The 25830-nt window shown below is 50.1% G+C and overlaps 1 protein-coding gene and 1 pseudogene across 2 annotated transcripts in view; one reads left to right on the forward strand and one right to left on the reverse strand.

Moving 5' to 3' along the window:
* Window positions 1-180: 180 nt before the first annotated feature.
* Window positions 181-25830, reverse strand: part of CRAMP1 (cramped chromatin regulator homolog 1) — a 63508-nt gene continuing 37858 nt past the window's right edge. For both annotated transcript variants that reach the window (XM_045820727.1, XM_045820728.1), the window contains exons 7-21: window positions 23053-23138; window positions 22529-22652; window positions 20934-21015; window positions 19286-20428; window positions 16895-17075; window positions 11958-12139; window positions 11793-11867; window positions 10174-10255; window positions 8890-8994; window positions 8480-8658; window positions 7716-7784; window positions 6926-7154; window positions 6038-6202; window positions 4814-4959; window positions 181-662 (exon numbers count right to left, since the gene is read on the reverse strand). In XM_045820727.1, the coding sequence (XP_045676683.1) occupies window positions 498-662; window positions 4814-4959; window positions 6038-6202; window positions 6926-7154; window positions 7716-7784; window positions 8480-8658; window positions 8890-8994; window positions 10174-10255; window positions 11793-11867; window positions 11958-12139; window positions 16895-17075; window positions 19286-20428; window positions 20934-21015; window positions 22529-22652; window positions 23053-23138 (3013 nt within the window). In that variant the 3' untranslated portion in view covers window positions 181-497. The remainder of the gene's footprint in view (window positions 663-4813; window positions 4960-6037; window positions 6203-6925; window positions 7155-7715; window positions 7785-8479; window positions 8659-8889; window positions 8995-10173; window positions 10256-11792; window positions 11868-11957; window positions 12140-16894; window positions 17076-19285; window positions 20429-20933; window positions 21016-22528; window positions 22653-23052; window positions 23139-25830) is intronic.
* Window positions 14054-15754, forward strand: LOC123807110 (annotated as a pseudogene).

The following is a 25830-nucleotide window of genomic DNA, read 5'->3' on the forward strand; positions in this document are numbered from 1 at the left end:
GAAAGAATGCGGCCACGGTCTGGAGCCTCCCTGCAGAGAGCAGTGAGATTACAACTCCCCTGGACACAACAACTACACCAGGGCATACCCAGCCCTTTCTTTCAAAAAGTTAAAACCCACTGGACTGTCCAAGACAACAAACAAGGCAGAAGCCTGGGTGGAGACACACGGTCATTACGCAGACCCCAATGTGAAATCCTGCAACTGGTGAAGAACGAAGAACCGCTCCAAGGCCACAGTAATGTCTGACACCGACCCTTCCAGAACTCGGCCTCATCTCCCAGGCCACTACTGCCCTATGCCTGTTGGGACATGACTTCCAGCATTTTGCATATTCTGGAGTGCAGAGGTGTCTCGATTCTGACCGTCTTCTAGGGGTCCTGGGCTTGGTTTGTGTTTTTCTAGTCTGAAGAGGGCTATACCTACCACAGTTGAGGACCACTAGCCCTGTGAGCCCTCCTATGATGTCTCTAGGATGCCCCCACTACGAGATACATTCACTGGGATAGGTCGCTGACAGGGGCTGCACCTCCACTGCCATCAAACAGAGCTTCTCGGCGACCGGGCTCAGCAATGGACAGCTCCTGGGCCAAGTCGTTGAACCGAGATATGTAGTCAACGCTGTTTTCGTTCATCATGCACACCAGCTGGGAATCCACGACCTGTGGGCAGAGGACACAAGGCAAGACATCAGCTAGTGGTGGCCTGCCACCTAGACTGGAGAAGAATGGCCACCACTGAGACTTCCAGTTGAAAGCAAATGAACCTGAGACCCGAAGTCTCTCTACAATGAAGACTGTGCTCTCCCATCGATTTGCCATGTAATAGCAGCCCAGCACTCTGGGAAGGATTTCTGAACACTCCATCTTTTTGAACACTGGGTTTTATTTTGTTTTGTTTTGTTTTCTGAGTGAAGAAAATCCTTTTATAATCAAACATGAAGTTAACATGACATCTCATTAGAATTGAACCAGGATAAATGTGCTGGTAGAAAATTTGTATTTCTCACATTCATTTTGAGGAAAATAGTACATAGTGGGCTCTTCTAGGTCTTATAAACTGACTCTGTAAACTTTTTTTTTTTTAACTAGTAAGCAGCATTAACATATATTCTCAGACTGTGCCAAGAAGGTAGAAAGGCAACTATGAATCTAACAGTGATAAGAGCTGGCAGGATTAGAAATACTTTGTTAAGATGTTACGAACCACATTTCTATTTTACCTGTAACATCACTGCACCTTTTTCACTGACAAGGCAACTGTTTGCTGAGGGTGCCACAATGATTAGAAAGTTTCTTTACAGATGTGTGATTGATCAGGGCTCAAATAAGCTTCCTTTCCCAATTTTGTCTCTTTTGGAGCAGAAATAACTTTGCTTTTGCATGTAAGGAAGGTAATATTCTGAAAGTCAGCTTCTGTAATCTTCTAGCTCATAATTAGAAGGGGAGATGAATTATTAGGAGTGCATCTTTGAAATACTGCAAGTTTTTAAAATACCAAGGCTTCTGAACAGCTTCTCAAACCTATCTTTCCATTTTGGTACATAACTTGATAAACATAACACACTGGATCTGCTATAGTAATTTCATCTATCAACTACATTTTGCCCTCAATAAGTGTGAGAACTGTAGAGTCAAACAATTTTTATATATAAAGCATTTTTAGTTTCCTTTTCACTAAACTGAGATTTCCCCCCACTTCTGGGCCTGTGCAAGGTAATCTGAACATACACACATATACTTGCATGCATGTATGTATTTATATGTATGTTTTTACTTTTACCATTAGAATAAAACTAGGCTATAGGAACAACTCTGTGAAGAGTTTGGTCTCCCTCAGAAACCTTCCGCTCAGCTGAGGAAGGCAGGCGCAGTCTGCTGAAGGACGCAATGAGGCTGCAGTGAGCCCGCCCACCATCTGTTAGCCCTGCACGGCCAGGCCTCACCCCCACGGCTGTGTGCACATCCGCTTCTCAGCAGCACATGCCTCTGGACTATGTCGGTCAGAAACAACACGCCGGCTGAGCACCCGGTGCTGTTTGCAATCCTTCAGTAACGCTCACTCTCCACTTTGTGTCCAATCTTGGTATCAAAGCGACCAACAAGAATGCCTCCCTCTGTAGAATGCCCAAATAATAGTTTCTGTGCCTCTCCACTCTCTGAAGAATACATACACACCTTCATTGCAGCCTTTCTCTACTTCCTGACTGCTGGGATTACATCTTCCAAGAACCTGTTTCCTCAAAAGATTGACATCCTGCTGACACTCCTCTTCCTCCCAACGTGTGTGCAAATACTCTTTTAACACTTTCTTTGATGTAAGTAAATAAAATGTTGAGAGGAGGGAGGCCAAAGGGCCACAATGGAGGTCTTGCCCCCACCCCTGCCCATGTGCTGCAGCCTGAACTGTCACTGTTTTGACAAGTGTGCAGGGAGCCTTCTGTGAGCCTGGCACACCTGGCTGCCAGGATCTGAGTGGTGGTTCCCTCTCTATGAGACTGCTGGGGGAAGACAGTCAGACAGACAGACAAATGGCACAGAGTGCAACACAGACCCTGTGGGGTTGCCTGTACGAGACCTAAGTGGAGAAAAGGGACAGAGTTTGCATGGGGGTGGTGAGCACATTCCTGCCAGAAGAAACAGGAAATGCAAACAAAAGGCTGGGGTGGGAAAAGGCTTCGGCTCTGTCATTAATAAGAAAGCTGCTGGATGTGACAGTGAGTGAGGAAGAGTGTTGAAGACAAAGAGAGAAAGCCTCAAGTGTGTACAGAAGGGTCTTAGGCGCTGGGATTTTACTCTGTGGACAGATACATGGAACACACAGTCTTCAGGGTTTCCACTCGGCCTCCTTTGCTGGAGTGGAAGCCTCAGGTGGAAGAGTTTGTTTTATTCACTCAGCACCTGTAGCAGTGCCTAGCACGTCATTAATGAACTACATGATATAATGAAATAAAGAAGCCTTGGAAAATTCTGAGTAGAGCTATGGCCTGAACTGAATTTTAAAACTTTTATTATAAGAAATAGGAGAACAAATTGCAGTTTGTTTTCAAAAAGTAGAGCGAACAGTGACCATCTTCCCTCCACATGTCCATCACCAGCCTCATCCATCCGTGGCCAATCTAGGCCCCCCTCCAACACACTCCTTGCTTCCATCACTTTTGAGTCCCACCATCAGATAGATCATTTCAGCCACATGTTTCAAACTGCACCTCTAGATGATAAGGACTATCTTAAAAACAGTCATGTTTTTGAACGTGCGGAGTGACTGGTCAGATCCTTTGGATAAACACCCGCTGTTTCTGCAGGTGACTGTGTGTTACTGGCTGTGGGTTTAGCACTCCACGAATAGCACCTGCCTTTGTTCTCTGCCGCTTACCTTTGTATGCAACGTGCCACCCACAGATCTTGTTAGAAATGTGGGTTTGGTTTTACTGGGCCTGCGGTGGGCCCAGAGTCTGCCCTGCTAACAAGGCCAAGGTGTTCTGCAGTGGGTCTGTGGACCACCTTTCAATAGCACAGTCCTGGTGTGTCATCTTGGGGTGTCTGTGCAGTGCCCACCTTCGCAGAAACTAGGTGCTTATAAATAATGTCCACACAGACACAGGAAGGGAAAGGAACCAGCCTTTTGGGGGGCACTAGAGTCACAGTGTTCTCTAAATAAAGGTTCCGTGGCAAAGAAATGCTCAAGGGGGAGGGAATTTACTATATTTATTATACTGTTCTATTTAGCTTGTATTTGGCAGAAATTTCCATTCATGTCAGGGTCAGCTGATAATCCTCCAAAGCCTTCCCATTAAGTTCCTCAGATGTTAGGAAGACTCACATGAAGATACTGAGAGCTGAATGGCCATGGGACGCCACTGAGTGAGCTTCCTCTGATCCAGGGTCCCCCCCCCCAGAATCTTACTATAAAACCCATGAGGGACACTCACGAATACCTCAGCAACCCAGGGAACCAGAGCATGGGAAATACTGCCCCAGGACTTTTAACAACAGGACCAAGCCCGTCCATGTGGCATTCTAGATGTCATTTTAAGCATATCCTCTCTCTCTCCAGCACCTGTTACTTTGTCCCTTGCCTTACAGTTAAATGTACCTGTCTCACTCCTTCAACAAGTGTGCATCCTTGCAAGACTTTCTTGCTCAGACACTACTCATACCATGTGGGATGGAGCCTGGGTGGCTACATGAGCAGACAGCCTGGCCTAAGAAGGAGGGACACCGCATTCTGGCCCACAGACGAGCGTCACAAACTGAGTCCTGCCTGCACATCAAGGGTCTGCCATAGTGTGACTTCATGGTCATCACCCTGACCATGAGAGGGGGCCAACGGGAGGATCTGTACCCTTCCTGCAGAACCCCTTGTCCTGCCTGCGGGGCAGTGACAAGTAATGACACAGGGAGGTGCTGCTCGAAGGCCCCCTCCCGTCGGACGGCAGCAGGAACGACACAGCCTCCTGTAACCACTCTTGACTCCTCTACCAGGAGCGTCAGCAGAGTACACAGGCAGGGCTACCTGCCTGAGGTCCAGCGGCTGGTGGAGGACACGAGATCCAGTTTGCCAAAGAGTTCCCACAGTCAACCCTGACAACAGGACTTCCCAGGTTTTGATGCCTTCAGGGCTCAGCTACTTTGTTGTTTGCCACCAGAGTTTCCCTTCCCAGAAGCCAGTAACCTGGATATGCATGTGTTCACTCCTGGTTTTGACATCTTGATGAGTAGTTCTTAATAACCAAATAGGTCAGCTGGAGGGACTAGGCCACCTCTGGTATGTGGGCTGGAAGTCTAATTCAGGCATGAGGTGGTGTACTTACCTCTGCCACATCGGCCAAGGACCTGGACACAAACGAGTCTCTTGAGTTTCCATCTAGCAGGCTGGGGCCCAGCAGGGAGGTGCCACTGTGGGTCCCCACGGGAGTTGGCAGCATCTTCCGGCCCTTATCCGAGGAGATGAAACTTGCTGCCAAGAGAAGGAGAAACAGTCCTGAGACTGGCTTGGTTAGTCCTAGGCCAAGAGAAGGACCCCTGGGGTGGAGGTGGCCTCACCAGGACCACACAGGCCTCTGCCTGCACACCGTGCTTTGTGTAGAGCCAGAGCTGCCCTGGTTTTTCTCAAGTATGGAGCCTTGGAAGGTCCCCAGAAGCACACTTAAGTTGGCCTCATATTTCCAGGGGCACTCGGTATTCCGCTCTCCAGTCACCACTCCCGCCTCCATATAAGGTGGCTTCCAAGTTTTCACAATTTGTACTTGACTTTGCAGCGGTCTGTACTGTTCTATGGGGCTCTGATATAACAAGAAACACTTATCGGGTGCTGGCTCCCTGAATGACCCAGCCCAGAGCCACATTCTGGGCCGTCGGGTGTGGCATCCACATAGGGTGCTGACTCCGTTCAACAGGAGTGTACAGTGCACTCCTCCCTGGGGCTGCAGTTCAACGGCCACGTGTGTGGACTGGCTGCTCTCTAAAAAGGCGAAGGGCATGGATCCGGGACATGTCTCGGCAGCCCCTCCTATGGAGGCCAGTGAGCCTCTCCCCAACATCCCCCTCCCATCACACCAACACCTGGGGCCCGGTGAGGATGAACGCACCCTGTGAATGCACCAAACTGTGCCTCAAGACAGTTGGACTGGCCACATCAGAATACTTTACTGAGAAAAGAAAGAGGGAGGCTAAGAGCATAAGAAGCCAATTTCTCCCTACTGTTGGCAGCAAGAACAGAAGACCCCGGGACAGCTGGCTGGGCTACAGAAGGGCACAGGGGACATGGACGTGTGCTACATCTCAACTGTGCTGTGGGTTACAAGGGTTTATATTTGCCAAAGCTCAGCAAACTGCACACTGAAGATACAGACATTCTCTCATATGTAAGTGGTGCAGAAAAAAATAAACCCTGGAAAAGAAGCAGACGGTCCTAGTGGGAGTTCTGCCAGACAGCAGAGAATCCAGATCCTAGTCCCCCCAGCACGTTCACCATGTGGAGCCCTGCTTGTCCCCTGCTAGTCTAGGACACACCCCTGGGCAGCCCCCACACTCACCAAACAAGCTGCTGAGGGATGAGTCCGTGGGGTCGCTGGGGCACCACTGGGGGTCATGGGTGGGTGAGGCAATCCAGTCTGGCTGGGGGCTGCTGGATGGGGAGGGGAGACTCTTGGAACTGTCACTGCCATTTAGTTTTGCTGGAGAAAGAGGGACTCCTTCACCTGTCAACCAAAATCCTGGGTCAGAGATGCCACGTGGGGCGAACAGCAATCCGTTTCCTCAACCTGCCACTAAGGCCCACTGAACTCTGGAGACCCAGGACGCTGCTAGGACCCCAAAAAAGGACGAATGAAACTGGTCTGTGAAGGGGATCCCCCCTCCAGCAGAAACACACATCCGTCCTAGGGAATGAAAATAGCCATAGCTATCACCGATGGAGTCAGGCCTTGGGCCCAGAGCTTCACCTAAACCCCCTCACAGGTGCTTACGGCAGCCCTGTGAAGTGCACACTATTCCCAGCTCACAAATGAGCCAATGACTGGCCCATAGCCACGCCCTGCCAGGCTGTGACCCCAACTCAATCTGAATCTATGGCCTGAATCATATCAGTAGATGCCAACCACACCACTATCAGGACATCAGACCAACCCTCTCCTGGAACATGCAAAACCCAAAGGCATCCACCCAGATTCATAACCAACTAGGACAACGCCCCATCTAATCTCTCCAGGCTGAAGAGGCCTCACTGGCCCAATAGTGGTCTCAAAGTCAAGAGGTGTCCCACCAGACCATAAACAGCCACAGGTCCGTTATGCAAAAGGAGAGTGGAATGGGAAAACATACCCAGCAGGTTTGGCAAATACTCAGATGGGAGGTCAAGGGCAAGCCCGTATCCCCTATCCTAATGCGGAGCTGATTCCAAGAGGGGTATGCAGAGGCATTACCATACTGGCCAGAGCTGATGGCAATCTCGATGATCGAGTCGCTGATCTGAGTGGCAGGCTCTCCCTGCGAGAGCACATCCTCAGGTGGGCCAGGCAGGGAGATATCCAGCAGAGCAGAAACATTAGGTGGAGAGAGCCGAGTGCTGGAGCCCTCTGCCAAGGGCGAGGTGGAAAGTCCATTGTGCAGAGGAGCCTTGGACAGCTCTGATAAGGAGAGGACAGGCGAACCCTGGTGGGAGATGGGGAACTGTTCAGACACAATCTATCCCTAATAAAAGAACAACCGAATCCACCTCAGCCCCACTTGGTGGTAAAGTGATGGGCAAGTCAACAGAGAAATGATGACCCTAGAAGGCAACTCTCCCTTTCCAGTAAGAAACACAGTGGGGGATTTACTTCTCTAGAGACCACTCTCAGGATGCAGGCCAGGCTGGCCTTGGCAAGGGTGCCCTGGTACTCTGGACCTGCTTCCCCCAATGGCAAGACAGCTGGTAACACCCAGGCAGAAGGTGAGTGCTGAGGAGTGCTACCAGCTGACAACTTCTTCCCCTTAGCTCAAGAAACTGGTCTTCCAGAACTGCGTCTCCATCAGCCATAGATGGCAAATGTGTGTTCTTCTATTTAGGCAATGGAAGGACAAAGCCACTGGGTGTCCATGTATCCCTGTCACATCCTGGCAGTCCACAGCAGAGATGCTAGGTCTGGTGGCAGGACCAGGAGGATAGGGGCTCAGCACTGGAGGGGGTTCCTGAGGTAGCTCTTTTGCTCACCAGCCACCAGCACACATTACCTGGAAATCGTCTGTCATTGGCTCCTGCTCAGGCCTTGGAGGGATGCTGATAAATGGATCGCTTGTACTCTACAAGAAAAGAACACACCATGAGTGTCAATGAGCCCCTACACACAGCCTGCCAGACCTCTGCCCAAAGGCTAGCGAGCCATTAAGCTCCTAAGAAAGAGCTGTCCCAGCTGTCCCTAAACCACCAGCAGCAGACCAACACATCGTGGTCTAGGTTAGAAACCTCTTCCTGTGTGGATAAGCAAGCCCACTGCTTCCAGAGGGTGGGCCGACAAGTTGCTTGCTGCACTTAAGGTTGAAAATTCAAAACCTCATAGTCCTCAGGCAGGGCTGGGCTGTGAAACCAGAGAAAGCTGAGGGCTGACAAAGGTGGAGAGGAGTGCCGGTCTGGGGCCACTAGGCCCAATGTTGGCCAGCTTGGTCCATGTTCCTTCTCAGGCCAAGCTGACACAAAAGTCTGCTGACATACAGTTCTTCCTTGTCTCAGTTCTGGATTCTCCAGTGTCACCCAGCACGCCTCTCACCACTCTGTCTCCTTCCATGGCTGTCTCCTCTGAGCCATGCGGCACTCATGCATGCCACACTCTCCCTGGTTTAGCAGCTCTCCTCCAGCCGTTCAGACCTGTCCCCTCCTGAGCTAGAACTGCAGTCCAGCATGACCCCAGTTCCATTATCTTGGCTCCTGTCCCTCTGGAGAGTGACCAGCCCATCCTGAAAGCCGGTGGTAACTCAGAGAAGCCCTTCTAAACACTCACCCCCACGGCAGGGATGGGGTCTCCATTTTGGTGGGTGCCAGTGGAGTTGTGACCCGAGAGGGTAGCTGTCGTCTCATCTGCAGACAGTGGAGAGATGCCAGACAAGCCCTCGGCATCCAAGACGGGGAGGGGGCTCCCAGGGATAATGCCAGCACTTGTAGCTGCTAAGTCAACAGCACCTGGCAACAGAAAAGACATTGCCAACCCAAGCTCTACTGACACCCCAAGCACGCTCCACAGGGCTCACGGGAACAGCTTCTGCCTCATGCTGCACTCTGACGAGCAAGGGCAGTGACTTTCCTGTTTTCTCTGGGGGGCACTAAGACAGCACGGCTTGGGGAAGAAGAAAACAGAAACATCACTCAGAACCCTCAGTTGTGTCTGTCTCCATGCTGGTCACAAAAACTTACTGGCCAGGTGGCCTGTGGCCTGGGGCGGAAGGACCTTGGGCATGATTGGCCGGGACAGAGCTGCTTTGGTCAGGGAGGACTGGATGGGCCGGAATGATCCTCTCCCTGTGAGAACAAGAAGAGAAAGCGGCCGCATTGAGCCCATTTGCCCCCCGAGCACGGTGGGAGCTACCGAGTTTGCTTTACAGCCAGTGGGGACCACGGAAGCTGAGCTGAGGTGGAAACCACACTGAACATTGCAAATATGTGCTAACGAAGAAGTCAGAGGTCAAACATGCCCACACTGAGGAGAAAACTCTGGCATCCATGAAGGCGGCACCACTGTGCCCTTGGGGGATAACGTCAGTCAGCACTGTCATCCCCTGGTGAGGGCCCTTTAAGGGTAAGGCACACCTGAGCTAACCTACAAGCTCCTCTGAGGAAGTGAGAACATCAAATATTGGACTCAGATTCTGCCTTTTCAATTGGACTCTTTTCTACTAGGCTTTCTGCAGATAAAAAGGAGGAGTGAGAAAAACCAATCAACAGCTGTCTGGGTCTAGTAGTTACGTAAATCTGAACTGTCAGAATCAAGACTGAGACCTGACTGATGTGGCTCAGTGGGTTGGACATTATTCTGCAGACCGCAAGGTCACCTGTTCGATTTGCGGTCAGGGCACATCCCCGGGTTGTGGGCCAGGTCACCATGGGGGTGGGAGCGGTGGGGGGAGGTGTGCATGGGAGAGGCCACAGGTAGATGTTTTTCTTCCTCCCTCCCTTTCCTTCTCTCCTTTCCCTCTTTCTAAAAGGAAAAAAATCTTAAAAAAAAATCAAGATTGATTCAAAAGCTGAATCACAGAGTATGTGTTTCTCTAAAAAATTCTCACTGAAGTAAGAAAATTTACTTCAAAGAGCCAGGGCAGTCAGTGACCTTAGGGACCTAAGGAAGGCCGAAGTCATACACCCCAAGGTCACTTCTATTCCAAAGAACAAAACAAACAAACAAAAAGCCTGACATGACTTCAGAAAGAGGGTACAGTACTAAGCAAAGCGTTCCTGAAAGGGCCACCTAAGCCCACCTATGGAGGAAGCTGCCTGGGCACCACCTCTCAGAGGTCCGCGTCTGCCTGCACTGCAGCCTGGCCCAGCAGAGAGGCACACTCCATGTCTGCAGACAGGCTGCATGGGGGGATGCTGGAAATGCACTCCAAGAGCTGGGAAAGCAAATGCCTGCCATTCCCAAAGACGAGGCCACATGCGAGTGAGGTGGAGTGAAAAGCCAACCCCAGTAGCCCCAGTGCTTACCAGTTATGGAGGAATTTGACATGATAGAGAAGGAGCAGACATTGTGGGACTGGTTTTCAGATGGTCTAGGAAGCAGGGTTCTCTGTGGAGGGAAAACTGCCAACAATCAGGTGACAAGAAAAACCCCAACACCAAATATCACTCAGGGAACCAGGGAAGAGTTATAAATGGATATTCCGGTTAAAGGCAAGCTGAGCGTGACCAGATGGTTCTGGTCCCAGAGCTAATGACACAAAGGCGCCGGAAGAAGTCTGAGGACGATCATACCCTATGGACACAGAGCCCTGAACACTGCGTCCTCTCTGAATCCCAGAGATCAAACCTTCCCCTGGGGAAACTGGAGAAATGTCAGAGCCATCCACTGTTAATCCAGAACGTTCTCCTGGACTTGGCTGGAATGCAACTAGTCATATACATCTCTTTATAAATGCTCAATGTGGACTGTTACAAAAGACACCCTCCTCCTCAAATTTAGGGTGAAGAAAATAAAGTTGCTGGCTGTAACACAGACAGGCTAAGGGCCTGAGGCCCTCCACCCCACCCCGGTGCTCACCCCTGCCTATCTGCCCAGGGCTTCTGTGTGTGAATAATGAAGTTCCAATGTGACAAATGCCATCTAAAGAAATATTAAGTGCTGAAATGGTTGCTCTTTAAAGTAAAACATTAACAGAAAGTATCTGTCAACCCAAAAGTGTCCCAAGGACCTCCAGCTCTGGGGGCACAGCTGCCTCTCTGCTGACACACAAAGGACATCTCTATGCCCCCCAGAGGTGTGCCAAAGTGTTGGCAAAGTGTGAAGGGAGTGCTCCTGGGGCTGCAAACTCGACAGGGCCATCAGACCTGCTCGGCGCTGTGAGGTGGGAGGGGCAAGCTGTTAAAAAGACGGGGAGCCAAAGACGTGCCTGCTCTGCTCCAAATGCCCTTTCTGTTCAAGAGTCAGCTACAGTCTGCACACACACACGGAAACACCTGGGATTCAGAATACATCTTCCCTCCGGAGACCCACCATGCAATCTTTCATTTCTAAATAAATTAATCTCAGGAGATTTCTAAGAGTCTAACAAAGGAGATCCAAGCATTAATCCCAAAACAATGAATACTGATCACTTTCTTGATCCACAGTCATTTCAGAATTCCAGCTTCACCTCTTTTATCTTTCTACCTCCAAATAAAGCTGCCCTCTTTCTCACATGCAGCTTATTCCTGGAAATCCTGTCTGGTCTGCACATGTCACCTGCAGGTCCCCTCGTGGTCATTATGAACACTGATGTGATTTGGTCTCTGACCAATCCATAAACCTTGCCGACCACTTCCACTGAAGCAGTTTTTATAAAGAGATGTTCTGAAAGCCCTCAAATACGTACTAATCTGGAACGCTCTTGACATTTGAATCCCCAGAACTTTATCTTTTTTGCAAGTAGTTTTCATGTCGTGCAAAGATTATCTTTAATTTCAGATGTAGTTAGGGGCACTGTTATTACTTCATTTATCCTATTTAGAAAAAGGAAGAAAGGGAAAGGGACTCCCCACTTCAGGTGAACACTGAGGCACAGGAGAAACACAGTGTGTCTGGCCGCTTGGCCAGTGGAAGCCGTGCACACCCGACTAGGGTTCCTGACCTGGACCACCAGTGGCTTCCGAAGGTGCCGGTTCTGCAATTTCCGGGGCTTTGGCAAGAAGAAATCCGACTGCATCTGTGAGGAAAAGAGTGCCCAATCCCTGAGAGTGTTTTCACAGCAAACTCGGGGCAGCAAGCAAGCGCAGGGTGAAGTCCTCGCACTTACGCTGATGGAGTTCAGATGCTGAAGGAAAGTCAATTCTGTCTCTTTATTGGGAGAGAAGAGCTTCCCGTGTCGGCTGTTGGGTGGCAAAGTTGTTGGGACAGCAAAAAGGCCACCATCTGAGTCACTGCTTCCTGTACTGGAGGGACCAGCCACCAAGAGGGGTCTTGGAGGGTTTCTCAAACCTAGAAAAAGAGAAGGGGAAGTGAACACAGCTATAGTCTCCTAGAAACATCTTCACTGTGAATAGAGTTCTACTGGGAAGAAAATCAGAAAGAATCCCTGACAACCTGTTCAGTGAAAGAAATTCCCTATATCTTAGTCCCATAAAACCTACTTTTCCATTTTCCTGAAATTCTAGTTTCCATGGTGAGATCATAGCTCTCGCCCGACAGGATGAAGGCACTTTCCCACCCTGATTGATCCTCAGTGGGATGGGTAGCTAGGCCTTCATTTTCCAGAGCTAGAGGAACTACCAGAACATCTGGTGTAGATCAGAGGTCAGCAAACTCCCTTTAAAGGGCCAGATAATATATGTTGCTTTGTGGGCTTACACGACATCCTCTGCTAAACTCAGCTCTGTAGCACAAAACTGTAAACTGTAGCACAAAAGCAGCTACAGACAACATGTGTATGCACCAGAGAACACAGCTATGTGCCAAGAAAACTTTATTTACAACCAGTAGGCTGTGGGCCATAGTTGCTGATGTATGGTCTAGATCTCTAATTACATAACACAGACTCAGAGACAGAAGGACAGAAAATATTTATTGAGGAACCATTGTTCTGGGACTCTACACACTGTTTTTATTATTGCAGATGCTGCTACAAAGCACCCTTGATTCATGGTAAACTGGGTCTCTTATTATTATTTGCAAACCTGTGAGTTTATACACAGACACTCATGGCATCCAGAGACTAGGTCTTTTAAGCACTAGCCTGGATTCTAGCACTGCAGGTGCACTAGTCTAGAAGCATCCTCAATTCAGAAAGAGGATGGATACTAAAGTGTATATGGGCCCTGGCTGGTGTGGCTCAGTGGACTGAGCACCAGCCTGTGAAACAAAAGGTCACCAGTTCAATTCCCAGTCAGGGCACATGCCTGGGTTGTGGGCCAGGTCCCCAGTGGGGGGTGTGGTAGAGGCAACCACACATTGATGTTTCCATCTTTCTCCCTCCCTTCCCCTCTCTAAAAAAGTATATAATAAAACATTGAAAAAAAAAAGAGTATATGGAATTACAAAATTTTAACAACAGAAAGACTACATAAATAGTCCTACCCTCAGGTACCATGCCTCTATTTTCGGGAACAACCGATTCACAGGTGCTGCTGCCTTCCTCAGGAGCAGTACACGGAAACAGGATAAAGGCGAGGAGAAACAAAAACAGGACATGCAAGAGACGCTGAACCAGACACTGAAGCAGCCCGGTTTTCTCGAGGGCCCCTAGGAAGTGCTCTCAAGGAAACAGAACCTTCGAACACCGAACAGGCAGGCTATTTGCAACACGGCACATTAGAGAAGACAAAAAGCTAGTGACACTGTCTGAATGAAAAATAACCCTAGAGCAACGGTTTCTAACCACGCCACAACAATTTTGAAACGTGCAATACCTGACTATTTAGTCAGGGGCACTGACTTCTTTTCCCTTAAATTGTCAAATAAAAAAATGGCAACAGCCAACTCAACAACAGCCATCTGGTGTGAGTGAATCAAAATTATACCTATTTTTTTGTTGGATTGGCAAAAATCTTTTTTGCTGTGTTGCAAAATTTTAGTAAATAGTTTGTGTGCTATGAGATGAGAAAGGCTGAAAATCACTGCCCTAGAGAATGTCAACACAACAGAACACTAGATCTCTTCAGCCAGAAAGTTTCTGCAGGCTTTAGGGCACCCGACTGGATCAGAGCAAGAGCAGAGGCAGGACCAGCTTGCCTCTTGCATGGTGCACCATACAGCAGTTAGCACTGCAGGCAGCCTGGCCAGTGTGAATGTTCTAGATGTCCAGGACGGCCAAGGTGTGGTGGCAAGAAAGTCTGCCTCTGGGAGCAATTATGACACTCTTCATGCCTAACGTGGAAGTCTGCTGGGTCACAGGACATGGAGGAATGTGCCAGCCCTCAGCCCCTGATGTCCCTGCATCCCCAGACATCCCACCTCATCAGGTCAGTCTCAGAAACAGTTACAAGACTTCGGTGAGTGAAGGGAAGGAGGCGGGCTTAGGCACACTCAGTGTAGACTTACGCCAGGGGCACAAAAGGCAGGGCCGCAGGGCACATGCATGTTTTTTCTATCTTTAAAATCAACAATTCCAGCCATAATTAATCTGTTTTACTAAATACTAAGCAAAGAAAACTGATGCCTCAGGGGAAACAAGTCATGTTGATCCTGGGTTTACATACCCAGTAACCCAATTAAGGACCCTAAATTTAAGTGTCTCCTGGATAGCCCTAACTGGTGTGGCTCAGTGGGTTGGGCACCGTTCTGCAAACGAAAAGGTCACTGGTTCAGTTCCTGGTCAGGGCACATTCCTGGATTGTAGGCCAGGTTCCCAGTCAGGGGGCGTGTGAGAAGCACCAGATTGATGTTTGTCTTGCACATCAATGTTTCTCTCCTTTTCCTTTTCTCCCTCCCTTCCCATGTCTAAAAATGAAGAAATGGGCATGGACCAGCACTGGCCATAGAGCCTCCATGAGTCGGCCCAGCCCTGGGCTCCATGCTGCACAAGTACTGACCTAGAGCCACAACTGAAGCTACAAGGTGGCTGATCAGGATCCTGGGGGTATTAGCTCCGTCCAATGAATAGCGACCTTGGGTGCTGGGGCTGTGGTCACCTCTCTTCATGACCCCAATGGACGTGGTGGAGGTTGGCCTGCAGTCTCAACGCCCCTCAGTGGCCACCGAGCTGATGCCTACCACCAGACTCTGGAGACCCTCGTGTGCCAAAGGGAAGTGCCTCTTGTACTGCAATGGTGTCCTGGAGCCCCTGTATCTGTGCCCAAATGGTGCCTGCCATGCCACCTGGTTTCAGGGCCCCGCTCGCTTCACTGACACCATGGATGCCTTTGTGAAAACTATGGGACATGAGGGCACCAGGACCTTGTGGAGTGGCCTCCCTCCCACCCACCCTGGTGCTGACTGTGCCAGCCACTGCCATCTACTTCACTGCCTACTACCAACTCAAGGCTTTCCTGCGTAGTTGAGCCCTGACCTCTTACTTCTATGCACCCATGCTGGCTGGTACTCTGGCCCCCTTGGGCACTGTGACTGTGATCAGCCCCCTAGAGCTGGTATGGACAAAGCTGCAGGTTCAGCATGTGTCATACTGGGAGTTGGGTGTCTATGTCCGAGCCGCCATAGCTCAGGGCAGCTGGCGCTCACTGTGGCCGGGCTGGGGGCCCCATGGTTCTTCGGGATGTACTCTTTTTAGCCTTGTATTGGTTCCACTAAGAGCTGTTGAAGAGCTGGCTGAGTGGGCTCAGGCCAAAGGACCAGATGTCACTAGGTATCAGCTTTGTGGCTGGAGGCATCTCAGGGACAGTGGCAGCCATCCTGACTCTACCCTTCAATGTGGTGAAGACAACACTAGGCTGTGCTGGGAGTGGTGGAGGCAGTGAGAGTGTCACCCCTGCACACTGACTGACCTGGCTGCTGCTACAGAGGATCTGGGCTGAGTCTGGCACCAGGGGACTCTTTGTAGGCTTTCTCCCAAAGATCATCAAGGCTGCCCCACCCTGTGCCACCATGATCAGTGCGTGTGAGTTGGGCAAAAGCTTCTTTCAGAGGCTCAACCTGGAATAGTCTTTGGGCCAGTGAAAGAAGCAAGGGAATGTGGGTCCCATCTCTTCTATGGGTGGGGCGGGGCAGGAGGAGACTGAGCCAGGTGCCTTGTCCTTGGGAGAGGGGCCTCATTTTTCTTCCCTCTCAACTCTGAGTCCCAGGGTTTGTGCCTCACCCCTTTGGGCACACCCATACCCCCCTCAGACAGCTTTCTTCCTGCTGGTCCTCATCCCAAGCCCCAAGGATCATCACTTTTCCACCCTCACATTTCAAGTTCAAGGCCAAATCAGTTAACTGCTCCCCTCTACCCCCTTGTCCATTTCCCTGTGTGTTTGTTGTAACTGGGCCTGCCCCTGATAATTACTTGAGTATAAAGATGAAAAAATAAATAAAATTTAACAAATAAATAAATACCTCCCAGATGTGCAACTGGGGCAAAGAAACCCAGTGGACTGGCAGGTCAGACTCTTTCCAAGGCTTGTGTTGTACTGCTGGGAAGTCTTTGAACTTAGTCACCTTAGTCACCTCTTTTATTTTTAAAAGATATTTTAAAATTTATTTTTAGAGAAGGGGAGAGAGGGAGAATGAGAGGGAAAGAAACATTGATGTGTGAGACAAACATCAAATGGCTGCCTCTTGATCAGTTGCCTTTCCCACACCCCCAGCCAGGGACCAGGCCAGCAACCCAGGCATGTGTCCTGACCAGACCTGAACCAGCGACCTTTCGTTTCATGGGACAATGCTCAATCCACTGAGCCATGCCTGTCAGGGCTACTCTAATATTTTAGATGTAAAGAAAAATATTCTCTATAAGATTCAGAAAGAACCAAACCTTCTCTTTAAGGCAACTTAGCATGTTATGAAGGCTTCTGCTGATCTCACAGAGCACAATCCCCCAAAAGTGAACAAACTGGCAAGAGCTACCCCATGTTTCTCACTGGCTTCTGCACCGGAGAACCCCAAAGCCCTTGGTGACGGGCCTGCATTCACCCTCCCCTTGAGGAGGTGGCAATTTCTGTCATCTTAACCTCTCTCACTAGAGTGTGACTGAGCGGGGCCAGGCCTCAGGCGTCCCTGTGCTTTCAGCTCTGGAATAGCTCCCACGCCTAGCAGGGTGCCCAGGACGGTGGGATCTGGGTGAAAGGGGCTGCCAAACCTCACCTGAGGAGGGACAAGGCGCAGAGCTGGGAGAGAAGGTCTTGCTGCTGCGAAGGGCAGACTGGTTTCGAGGGCAGCGGGGGCTCCGGGAGCTGATGTTCACCACTTTCCCGGGGGGAGTTGTCAACTGCTCCTCCTGGGCAGGCCTCACTGAGGCCATAGAGCTGGCATTCGATTCCGGAGCCTAGGACAGAAAAAGGCCGAAACAAGGGCCAACTCAGCCTGTGAACAGTGGTTCTGGGAATCCGTGCCCAGGAGCAGAAGGCGCAAGAATTCCCTGAGTTTAGAGGGAGACCACACTTCCATGATGGCACAGGTCAGTATCCCTGGGTAATTCAGCAATGCCAGTGGTCAAAATCACCAGTTGGGTAGGTATTTAGGGGCCCACACCTCCTCCTGTACCCCACACCTCCTCCATCCTGTACCTTCCATGGCTCTTCTTCAGCCCCCAGGCCTGACTTCCTTTTTCCTTTCCATGGGACTGTCTCCCCCGGCCCCACCCCCCGCCTACATTGCTGCGTAGCTTATTCAGTTTCACTATTCAATTGCCTGAGTGCCCAGCCAGCCTCCTGTCAGCATCCTGACATCCCAGGGAACTTGCTTGTCAGTGTGCTCCACCCAGACCTCAGCAGGAGGGAGACCACAAGGCTAGGCCACCCATTTCTCATTCAAGGTCCCGATTCTCTGCCGAGGCCTTTGGTCAGCGGTTCTCACCCCTGAGCTGCATCAGAATCACCTGATAGAGGGTGTCAAAACATGGTCTGTGGGACCCCAAAACCTGCATCTTTCACAAGTCCCCAGGTGATGCTGAGGCTATTGCCAGGGAACCTACTTTAGAAACCACGGCTCTGAGCACCCTGCTTTGCCTTCTTGGCAATAATATTTCCAACTTGCTCCATTCTCCCCTTTAGTTGAGGCCAAGGCCACTACCTCAGCTGTGCTGCTTCTAGCTTTCACAGGGGCCAAGCTAGCTTATCCTCCTTCCCTAGGGTACAGAACATACTCACGTGTCCCCCAATCTCCTTTCCTGACCCTTCCAAACGACAAACTTGAAAGTTTTTTAAACACATCATTTCTGTCCTGTCACCCTATTACCCTATTATTGCCCATGCTTGCCCGAGGGTCACCTCCACACTGCCAAATACGAAGGCCATAGCTCACCCTCAGGCCTTGCCTTACCAGTCTCTATAGCGTCCAGCCAGTCCCCACCCACGCCCGCAAGGGCCACCTCTCATGAGGCCCTGGTTCGCTTTACCACTGCTCTCCTGACAGCCTCTGTGCAAGCACTGTGCAGAGGCACAACTGAGAAAACAGGCACCTGGTAGGAGAGCCACACTGGAAATTAAGACAGAACAGCAAGTTCACAAATTGAGTGTCTGCTCAAGAAAAGTGGAGGTGTAACGTGTGTTCCAAGGCACCCCTCGCACTTGGCTCTGACGTGAATTAGCACTCAGGGGTGCACAGTGAGCCCGTAGTCCTCATCTGTCCCCCAAACCACCGCTACCAGCTCCCTCAGCTGCTCCTCCTAGAAACTATGAGCCTCGTCTTCTAAATATCACATAGACACTGCCATCTCGGGAACAACTGGCCTCAAGACTCCGTTTGCTTGTGTCTAAGAGAGTCTACGAGACTTTCCCACCAGTGAAAATCTCTGCCCCATATGCAGCTCCTCTAATTGGCCACCCCAGGGAGGGGACCATAAACTGTGGTCTGTGTGGCAGGACTGCTCATTCCATGGGCCATCACAGCTGCTCCCTGGGCTCGGGGACCACCCACACACCATGGATCCTGCTGAGGAGCCCTAAACTACTTCAACTGGCCCTCTCTTGGACAGCTACCCATGGAGGTCCATCTTCAGGTCTCCTAAGTGGGCCCCACACAGCTGAGCTCCACAGGGTGCAGCCCACAGCCCCAGCTTCCTATTTGTTCCCTCCCTCCATCGAGGCATGCCACCACTGCCCTCCCCAGGAGAATCATTCTAAAGCACAAACTTGACCTTGTCACTACTCTGATGAAACCTGCAGTACTCCTGACACTTAGATAAAGCCTGACCTGGCTCAGTTCCTGGCTGAATTTGCCACCTCACCTCTGTACACTGTCCCCTTGGCTCAGGGCTCAGCAGAATCACTGGAGCCTGACAAGATCTAATAGGCATGGCCTGTTGGTCACTGTCCTCTTTGGAACCCTGTGTGAGCCTGGAAGAAAAGGGCTTTTGCCTGGCAAGGAGCCAAAGCCTTGACCCGTGTTCCGCACAACCCTGCTCTACAGAATGAAACACAGCCCGTGAGAACCTCCGCCTCTTTGGTCACAGAAGTCCTTGCCTCCTTCCCTTCTCTGAGCAGCCTGCAGGACTCCCGGCCACGTGCTACGGGGTTATGTCCAACCCTTACTCACCAGCCTGGGGTTGACTTCAGTGGAGATGAGCTTCAGGAGGCAACTGAGGAGGCGCTGCTTATGGAAGGAGGCAGGCGGGGAGCCACTGGGGGCCTGGCCCTGGGGACCCAGCACAGCCAGCCAGTCGTACTCCAGCTGCAGCTTGCTTGGCTTTCCCATCATGAGGTAGACTTCGGCCAGTGTCAGGCTCTCGGAGGTCTGCAGGTTCCAGCCCTCCTCTCGGAGCTGCTGGGCCAGGCGGCTGGGAGGGATGTCCTTCAGGGGCTTAACAGAAGGCTGTCCCTGAAGTGGCGGGGGGTCCAAGGGGCTTGCCTTCTCCTGGGGTTCCTCTGAAGGAGCATCTACTGAGTCTTTAGTGCAAACATCTGGCTGAGGCGCTGGGCTGGGCTGAGGCTCCAGGCCAGGAAGGCTGCGGACGGGGGATGGTGCTCTGGCCCGGGCAAGGTCAGCCGCCTCTGCGCTGCTAGGAGTGTGAATCTCTGGGGAAACGCATGCTGAGGGCTGAGAGTCTACGCAGTGGCATGGCTCAGGGATGATGAGGTCCTGGCAGGACTTCATGTAGCGGGGGAAGGGGTCCAGGAGAGAGAGCTCATCCTCCAGCTCTGGGAGCTGGCCACAGGCACATATCACAGCCCCGGGCTCTTGGACTGGGCCGTCTCCGCCCTCTACAGGAGCTGCCATAGGAGTCTTCTCAAGCCGTACCCCAGTGTCTTGGAGCCCAGGGGGAAGCCTGTCGGGAGCATTCGGGCTACTGAGGCTTAGGGCAGCCCCCTCCCCAGGGGCACTTTCAGGGGAACTCTCTCCAGAGCTCTGGGAAGCGTCTGTGGCAGGAGGAGGCCGCCCCCCACCCTTGCCTTCAGTGCCACCCCTTGGGTACTTCACCTGGCCCCTGGCTGTACCCTGCCCACTCTGGATGCCCAGGATCTGGGCTGGAGGCAGCGTGTGGGTATCCTTGGAGCTCTGCTTACACCGGCCACCTTCCTGCCAGTGCACAGTGCAGAAGGCCTTGGAGTGCACCACACGAGCCACTCCTGGAAGCGGGGTCAGTGTACAGTTCTCTCCCGGGAACAGGTGCAGCACCACTTTCTCCTGTGATGACTCCACAAACGAATCCTGTAGCTGCCGCTCCGCAAGCGTCTTTCGCTGAGTACACTGTTAAGGAACCATGTGCAGCAGCACACTGGCCCCTGGGTATCACAGGGCCTTGGGGAAAACATGACTCAGGCATTTCCTTCTCTAGGAACTTCATGCCTAACACATGCTGTCCAGGCTGGGGACTGGGCAGGGCTGTGAGCTGGCTAATGAGGAGGGGAAGTCTGGAGCTATCCTTGTCCACTTTGATCAACCTGCTTACAGGAATGCTTGGGCCACACTCCACGGGCCAGACGGTGGCTACTCACCACATGGAGGGCTGCTGTGACAGAGCTTTGACACTGCAAGGTCCAAAAGGAGGTTCATACCCCAAACCCAGAGGACAAGGGGCTGTGGGTTTTGGTTCCGGTTCTACACTATCTCATGGCATAGCTGCTATACCACACAGGGACCCAATATAAACCTGGGAGTGAGAGGCAGGGTACCATTCTAGGCAGTAGATGCTGAGGAATTTGGGCGGTGGGGATGGGTGCTGCTTTATGTAGGAAAAAGATACAATTCGCACTTCATGGAGCTCCCACTTCTGCTTTAAGAATTCAATGAGGCTGGAGACCTTCCGATGGAGTTCCACAATCATCCTATAGGAAACAACAGACGGGAAGAGGAAGGCTGTTACCACAGATAGAACCTTCTGTAGAGCCGCAGAGACTGCTGGCAGCAAGACAATCCCATAAAGAGTAAAGGCATCTAGGAAGGGCACTGAGGAGGGGCCAGAGCCACAATGTTTCAGAAGAGACACCAACTCCTTTAAAAAAAAATTTATTTCTACTTAATTTCTTTAAAAAAAAAAACAAAAAAACAAAACAAAACAAAAAACTCAATTATGCCATTACAGTTGTCCCAATTTTTCCCTCTTTGCCCCGCTCTGCCCAGTACCCCCATTCCCTCTAGCAATCTCTCCCCTTAGTTTATGTCCATGGGTTGCGCATATAAGTTCTCTGGCTTCTCCATTTCCTATACTATTCGTATCACCCCCTTGTCTGTTTTCTACATACCAATTTGTGCTTCTTAATCCTTGCACTCCCCCCCACCCATTCTCCCTCCTGTCCCTTCCAGCTGGTAACCCTCCAAATGATCTCCATATCTATGATTCTGTTTTTGTTTTGTTTGTTTTTTTTTAGATTCAGTTGTTAATAGATGTGAATTTGTTATCATTTTAACGTTCATAGTTTTGATACCTTTTCTTAAAAATCAGTCTTTTATATTGAAGTAACTGGAGACTCACATGAAGCTGCAGAGACTTGTGTATCCTTTACAGTGCAAGATCTCACCACAGACCTTGGCACAACCCACCAACCTATTCTATTAGGCGCCTCTTGAGTTCAAGAAAGGGGGTGTGGCCAGCCTTAATCCCAAGAATATAAAAATACATAAGGAAGGAATGAAGTATGGACACACTACAACATGGATGAACCTCAAAAACGCGACGCTCAGTGAGAGTCAGACAGGAAGGACCACAGTATGAGACTCCACTGATGTGGACTGTCCAGAACAGCCAAACCTACAGAGACAGAAGGTAGACTAGTCGTTGCCGGAAGCCAGGCACTAGAAGCAGGGGATAGGAAGGAACTATTTAGTGGGTACAAGGTTTCCTTTTGGAGTGATAAAAATGTTCTGGAACTAGATGGAAGTTATACAAAACTGTAAAAGTACTCAAATGTCCTGAATTGGGACACCTTAAAAGGGTAACAGTTAATTCTATGTTACATGACTTTTACCTCAACCTTTAAAAAGAAAAAAAAAATTGTAATTGCAAAATAGTCTGTGCCCAGAATGGTGCCCTACCCATATATCAGACACAAATCTTTAGGGAAATAGAAACAGAAATGGTCTTAGGGGGGAACGATGAGGAAAGATTCTATAGCCATCAACCTGCTAACCATGACATCTTTCTACATCCAGCTCTCTTGGCCCACAAAACCCATATTGCCAGAACCCCAGAACGGTGCACCACCCCCACACACCACCCCCATGTAACTCTGGAGCAATGGGGAAAATCTGCTCACCCAGGGGTCCACAAGGGACCCCAAACACCTTCCTTTGGCCCCATCCTTTGCAGCTGGCTCCCCATCAAATGCAAAAGGCAGTTACCTGAGCCTGGGGTTTTGGGCTAGGCTCTGCACGCGGGCCCAGGCATGATTGTTCCTCGGCTGCAGCTCTACAGGGACTCTCAGGGGCAGACGCACTGGCTTCTGGTCCTCTTCATCACTCAAGCCTGCGACAGAAAGGGGCCTTGAGAGCTTGATAGACAGGTCTCCACACAGAAGTCAAAGCGCTTGGCCAGACAACTCAAGGTCAGGGAGGAGCCATGGGCAAACAGCCTGGGAGGGAAAGCAGAGCTGGCAGAGAAGCCCACGAGGACCTGTATCTAGAGAAGCACCAATGTGGCCACTAGGGTACCTGCTAAGCCAGAACCACACTGGGCTACACAAGGCCGTAAGACTCGCTCCTGACACCGATGACACCCCATGTGAATGCTGCTGTGGCTTCTGAGCTGACCTTGATTTACTGAGTGGACATACTAGGAAGGTTCAGGCAGAGCTTGACCTGTCCATTGCTAAATGCAACAGTACTGAACACCTCCCCGACCCTACCCCAGAGCACCTTCTACATACCGTCTGGGTCACAGAGTTTCTTCAGGGCTCGGCACATGGGTGCTTTTATCCGTAGGTTTCTCCCTTTGTAACGTACAGTGGTGGCCCTGGGAAAGAGTTTTAAAGAAGTGCTGAGACCTCTAAATGAACAGTAGCTCCCTGCCCAGCGCAGGAAGGAAAGGGCCAGCATGTCAGTACACACAGAACTCAGCAGGTGAGGACTCTGGCAGGGCACCCATCCTGGCTTTGCTAGGCCCCACGACTCCGGATTTCCCAATACTCTTCCAATCACACCTCACACCACAAAGGGGCTGACTGCCCTTCACGGGAAATGTGCTCTGCCTCCTGCTGGGTGAGCAGTGTGGCCTCAGCTGCGGTCCCACAACAATGGAGCTCCTGTCAGACAGACACCAGCTGGTGTGCCCCTCGCTCCTACTCCTTAGAGTCCCTTGAGAGGTTTCAACCCAACTTTATGTGAATCTCAACCCAGCTCTAGGTGCCCGCACTTCACATTAGCAATGTCCCCCAGTTGCTCATATAACTGCACTATGTGGGCTTGGGGACACAGGGCATCCTAAGTTGGTGCTCCCTGCAGGTGAGCTTCAGGCAGGCCCAGAGTCAGCAAGATCTGCCCCAAGTCTGTCTGTTATAGCTGTTGGTGACACTCTGTCTGGCAGTAACCTATATATTAGAATTAAAGAAATACTATAAATGAGTACAAACACCACAATAATAGTTCCTTCTAAAACTACACTTGAAATGCTTTGGAAATACTCAATAAGGTAATTTAAAAAAATGACAGTCACGTTAAGTGTGGGCAAGACAACTACGAAAGACTAAGGATGACCTGGAAGCATTCTGCACCCCCACTGCTGTGGGTCTCTGTGCTCTCGTTCTACTTGAAAATGGTAAGTTGCAAATGATGCATCTTGGCTAGAGTTTCTAAGATAAAAACAACACAGAACTCTGAGGATAAACCCCACACAAAAGGCCTTGGCCAGCCACCCAGTGGTTGGTAAACAACTGTAGGTTTGTGTTCATAAAAGATTTAAAGTCCTTGTATATTGTTTTTACAATTCTGTTTTAACAAAGTTTTTAAATTATCCAACTCCCAGCTGTGAAACCTGGAGGACCCCAGGAAGCCAGCTCTCCCCATTCTGTCAGGAGGAGAGATTCAGAGAGGATAACAGTCCATGTGAATAAGCACCATGATCCACTGAGACCAAATGCTGTATCTCCCGTGGGTTCAGCCACCTGGAACCCCCGGGAGATCCAGGCCTGCAAAGTGCTACCATGGCGGTGTGAATGCAAACCATCGGGGAGGGAGCAGGGGAGGTTGCAGGGGAGGCTGCAGGGGAGGGTTTTAAAAGAGTGGTAATTAAGTACCAAGCAGATTCTTAAGTAACTTCCTCCAATAAAGGGCTCTGGGGACAAGTGGACTTTTCTGCCCATCATCACTTTTTGTTGCATCCGCACCCCAAATAAAACAAAACAGTAGCAGGCAAGACTTAAAGAGCAGGTGGCGCTGTGTCATGTAGCACCTGTGTTCGAGATCATCATATTTTCCGTTAAACTGCTACTTTGTGACTTCCTTTTTTTTTAAAAGTGAAATTGAGTAGTCCTCATTTTATGACTAGATTCCATCCTGAGAATACAATCCCTTTTCTTTTCTCTCAAATGGAAGTTCTATAAGCAGCCTGAGGCTCAAGCCTATACAAGGTAGAGTCATGATCAAGCTCACACAGAAAAGGCCCCTCAGGCCTGACCTTGGTCCCAGGACATAGTCTGTACTCCCCACCCTCACAGACCAGCCGCACAGCTGACAGGCAGAGGACACTACTATAGGCCTGGGCTTCCCCAGGGCACAGGTGGTTAAGATTCTTCTGTCAGCAGAAGAATCACAGCTTGATCTCTGATGGAATGTAAGGACACAGAGGGTTCTATCTGAGCCCCTGCAATTGAGTGTTACTTTCACAAAACAAGCAACATAGTAATTCCTCTATGTGCATGGGCGTCTGGCTTTCCTTTCTCAGAGACTGATTTTCTTCTCTGCAAAGTTGTTTAATAAATCCAGTAAGTCTGTAACTGGGTCTATAGCCAATGTAATAAGATTTAATTTGGGAGCTTTTCTCAATTCATTTACTCCTTTATCTAATTCTATACTTTTATGACAAAAGGAGATTCACCGTTAATTTAAAAGGATCTGCATGAGAAGCACAGATAGGAAGTTGGTTAAGTACTCAATGCTTTTTGGTCTTAAATCAAGGCACCATACTAATTTCCCCCACTGCTGTTCCACCTTTACAGGCTTTTTGCTTTGTACTTAAAAACTGATGTCTATTGGTGAAAGAATAAATACATAAATCAATAGAACAGAATTAAAAGTCTGGAAAGAGGCCCACACGGTACAGTCCATTGACCTTAGACGATGCAAAAGCAGCTAATGGAAGAAGGGTGGTCCTTTTGGCAGATTCGGCTCAGACAACTGGACGCCCATAGGCCAAAAAAATGAACCTTGGTATAAACTTAACATCATTTACAAAAATTAATCCAAAGTAGATCATGGACTCAAATGTCAAACTATAAATATATTAGAAGGAAACAGGAGAACATCTCTGTGAACCCATTAAGCAAAAGGTTCATAGATACAAGGAAAAGGGTTCTTAAATACAACACTAAAAGCACTCTCCACAACAGAAAAGGATGCCAAATTGGACTACTTCAAAACTAAACACTCTACCCTTTGAAAGACTTGAAGAAAATATTTACAAATCACCTATCTGACAAAAGACTTGTGTC

This window comes from Phyllostomus hastatus, unplaced genomic scaffold (genome assembly GCF_019186645.2).
Source record: "Phyllostomus hastatus isolate PE091 unplaced genomic scaffold, TTU_PhHast_1.1 phas_scaffold_442, whole genome shotgun sequence".
NCBI lineage: Eukaryota > Metazoa > Chordata > Mammalia > Chiroptera > Phyllostomidae > Phyllostomus > Phyllostomus hastatus.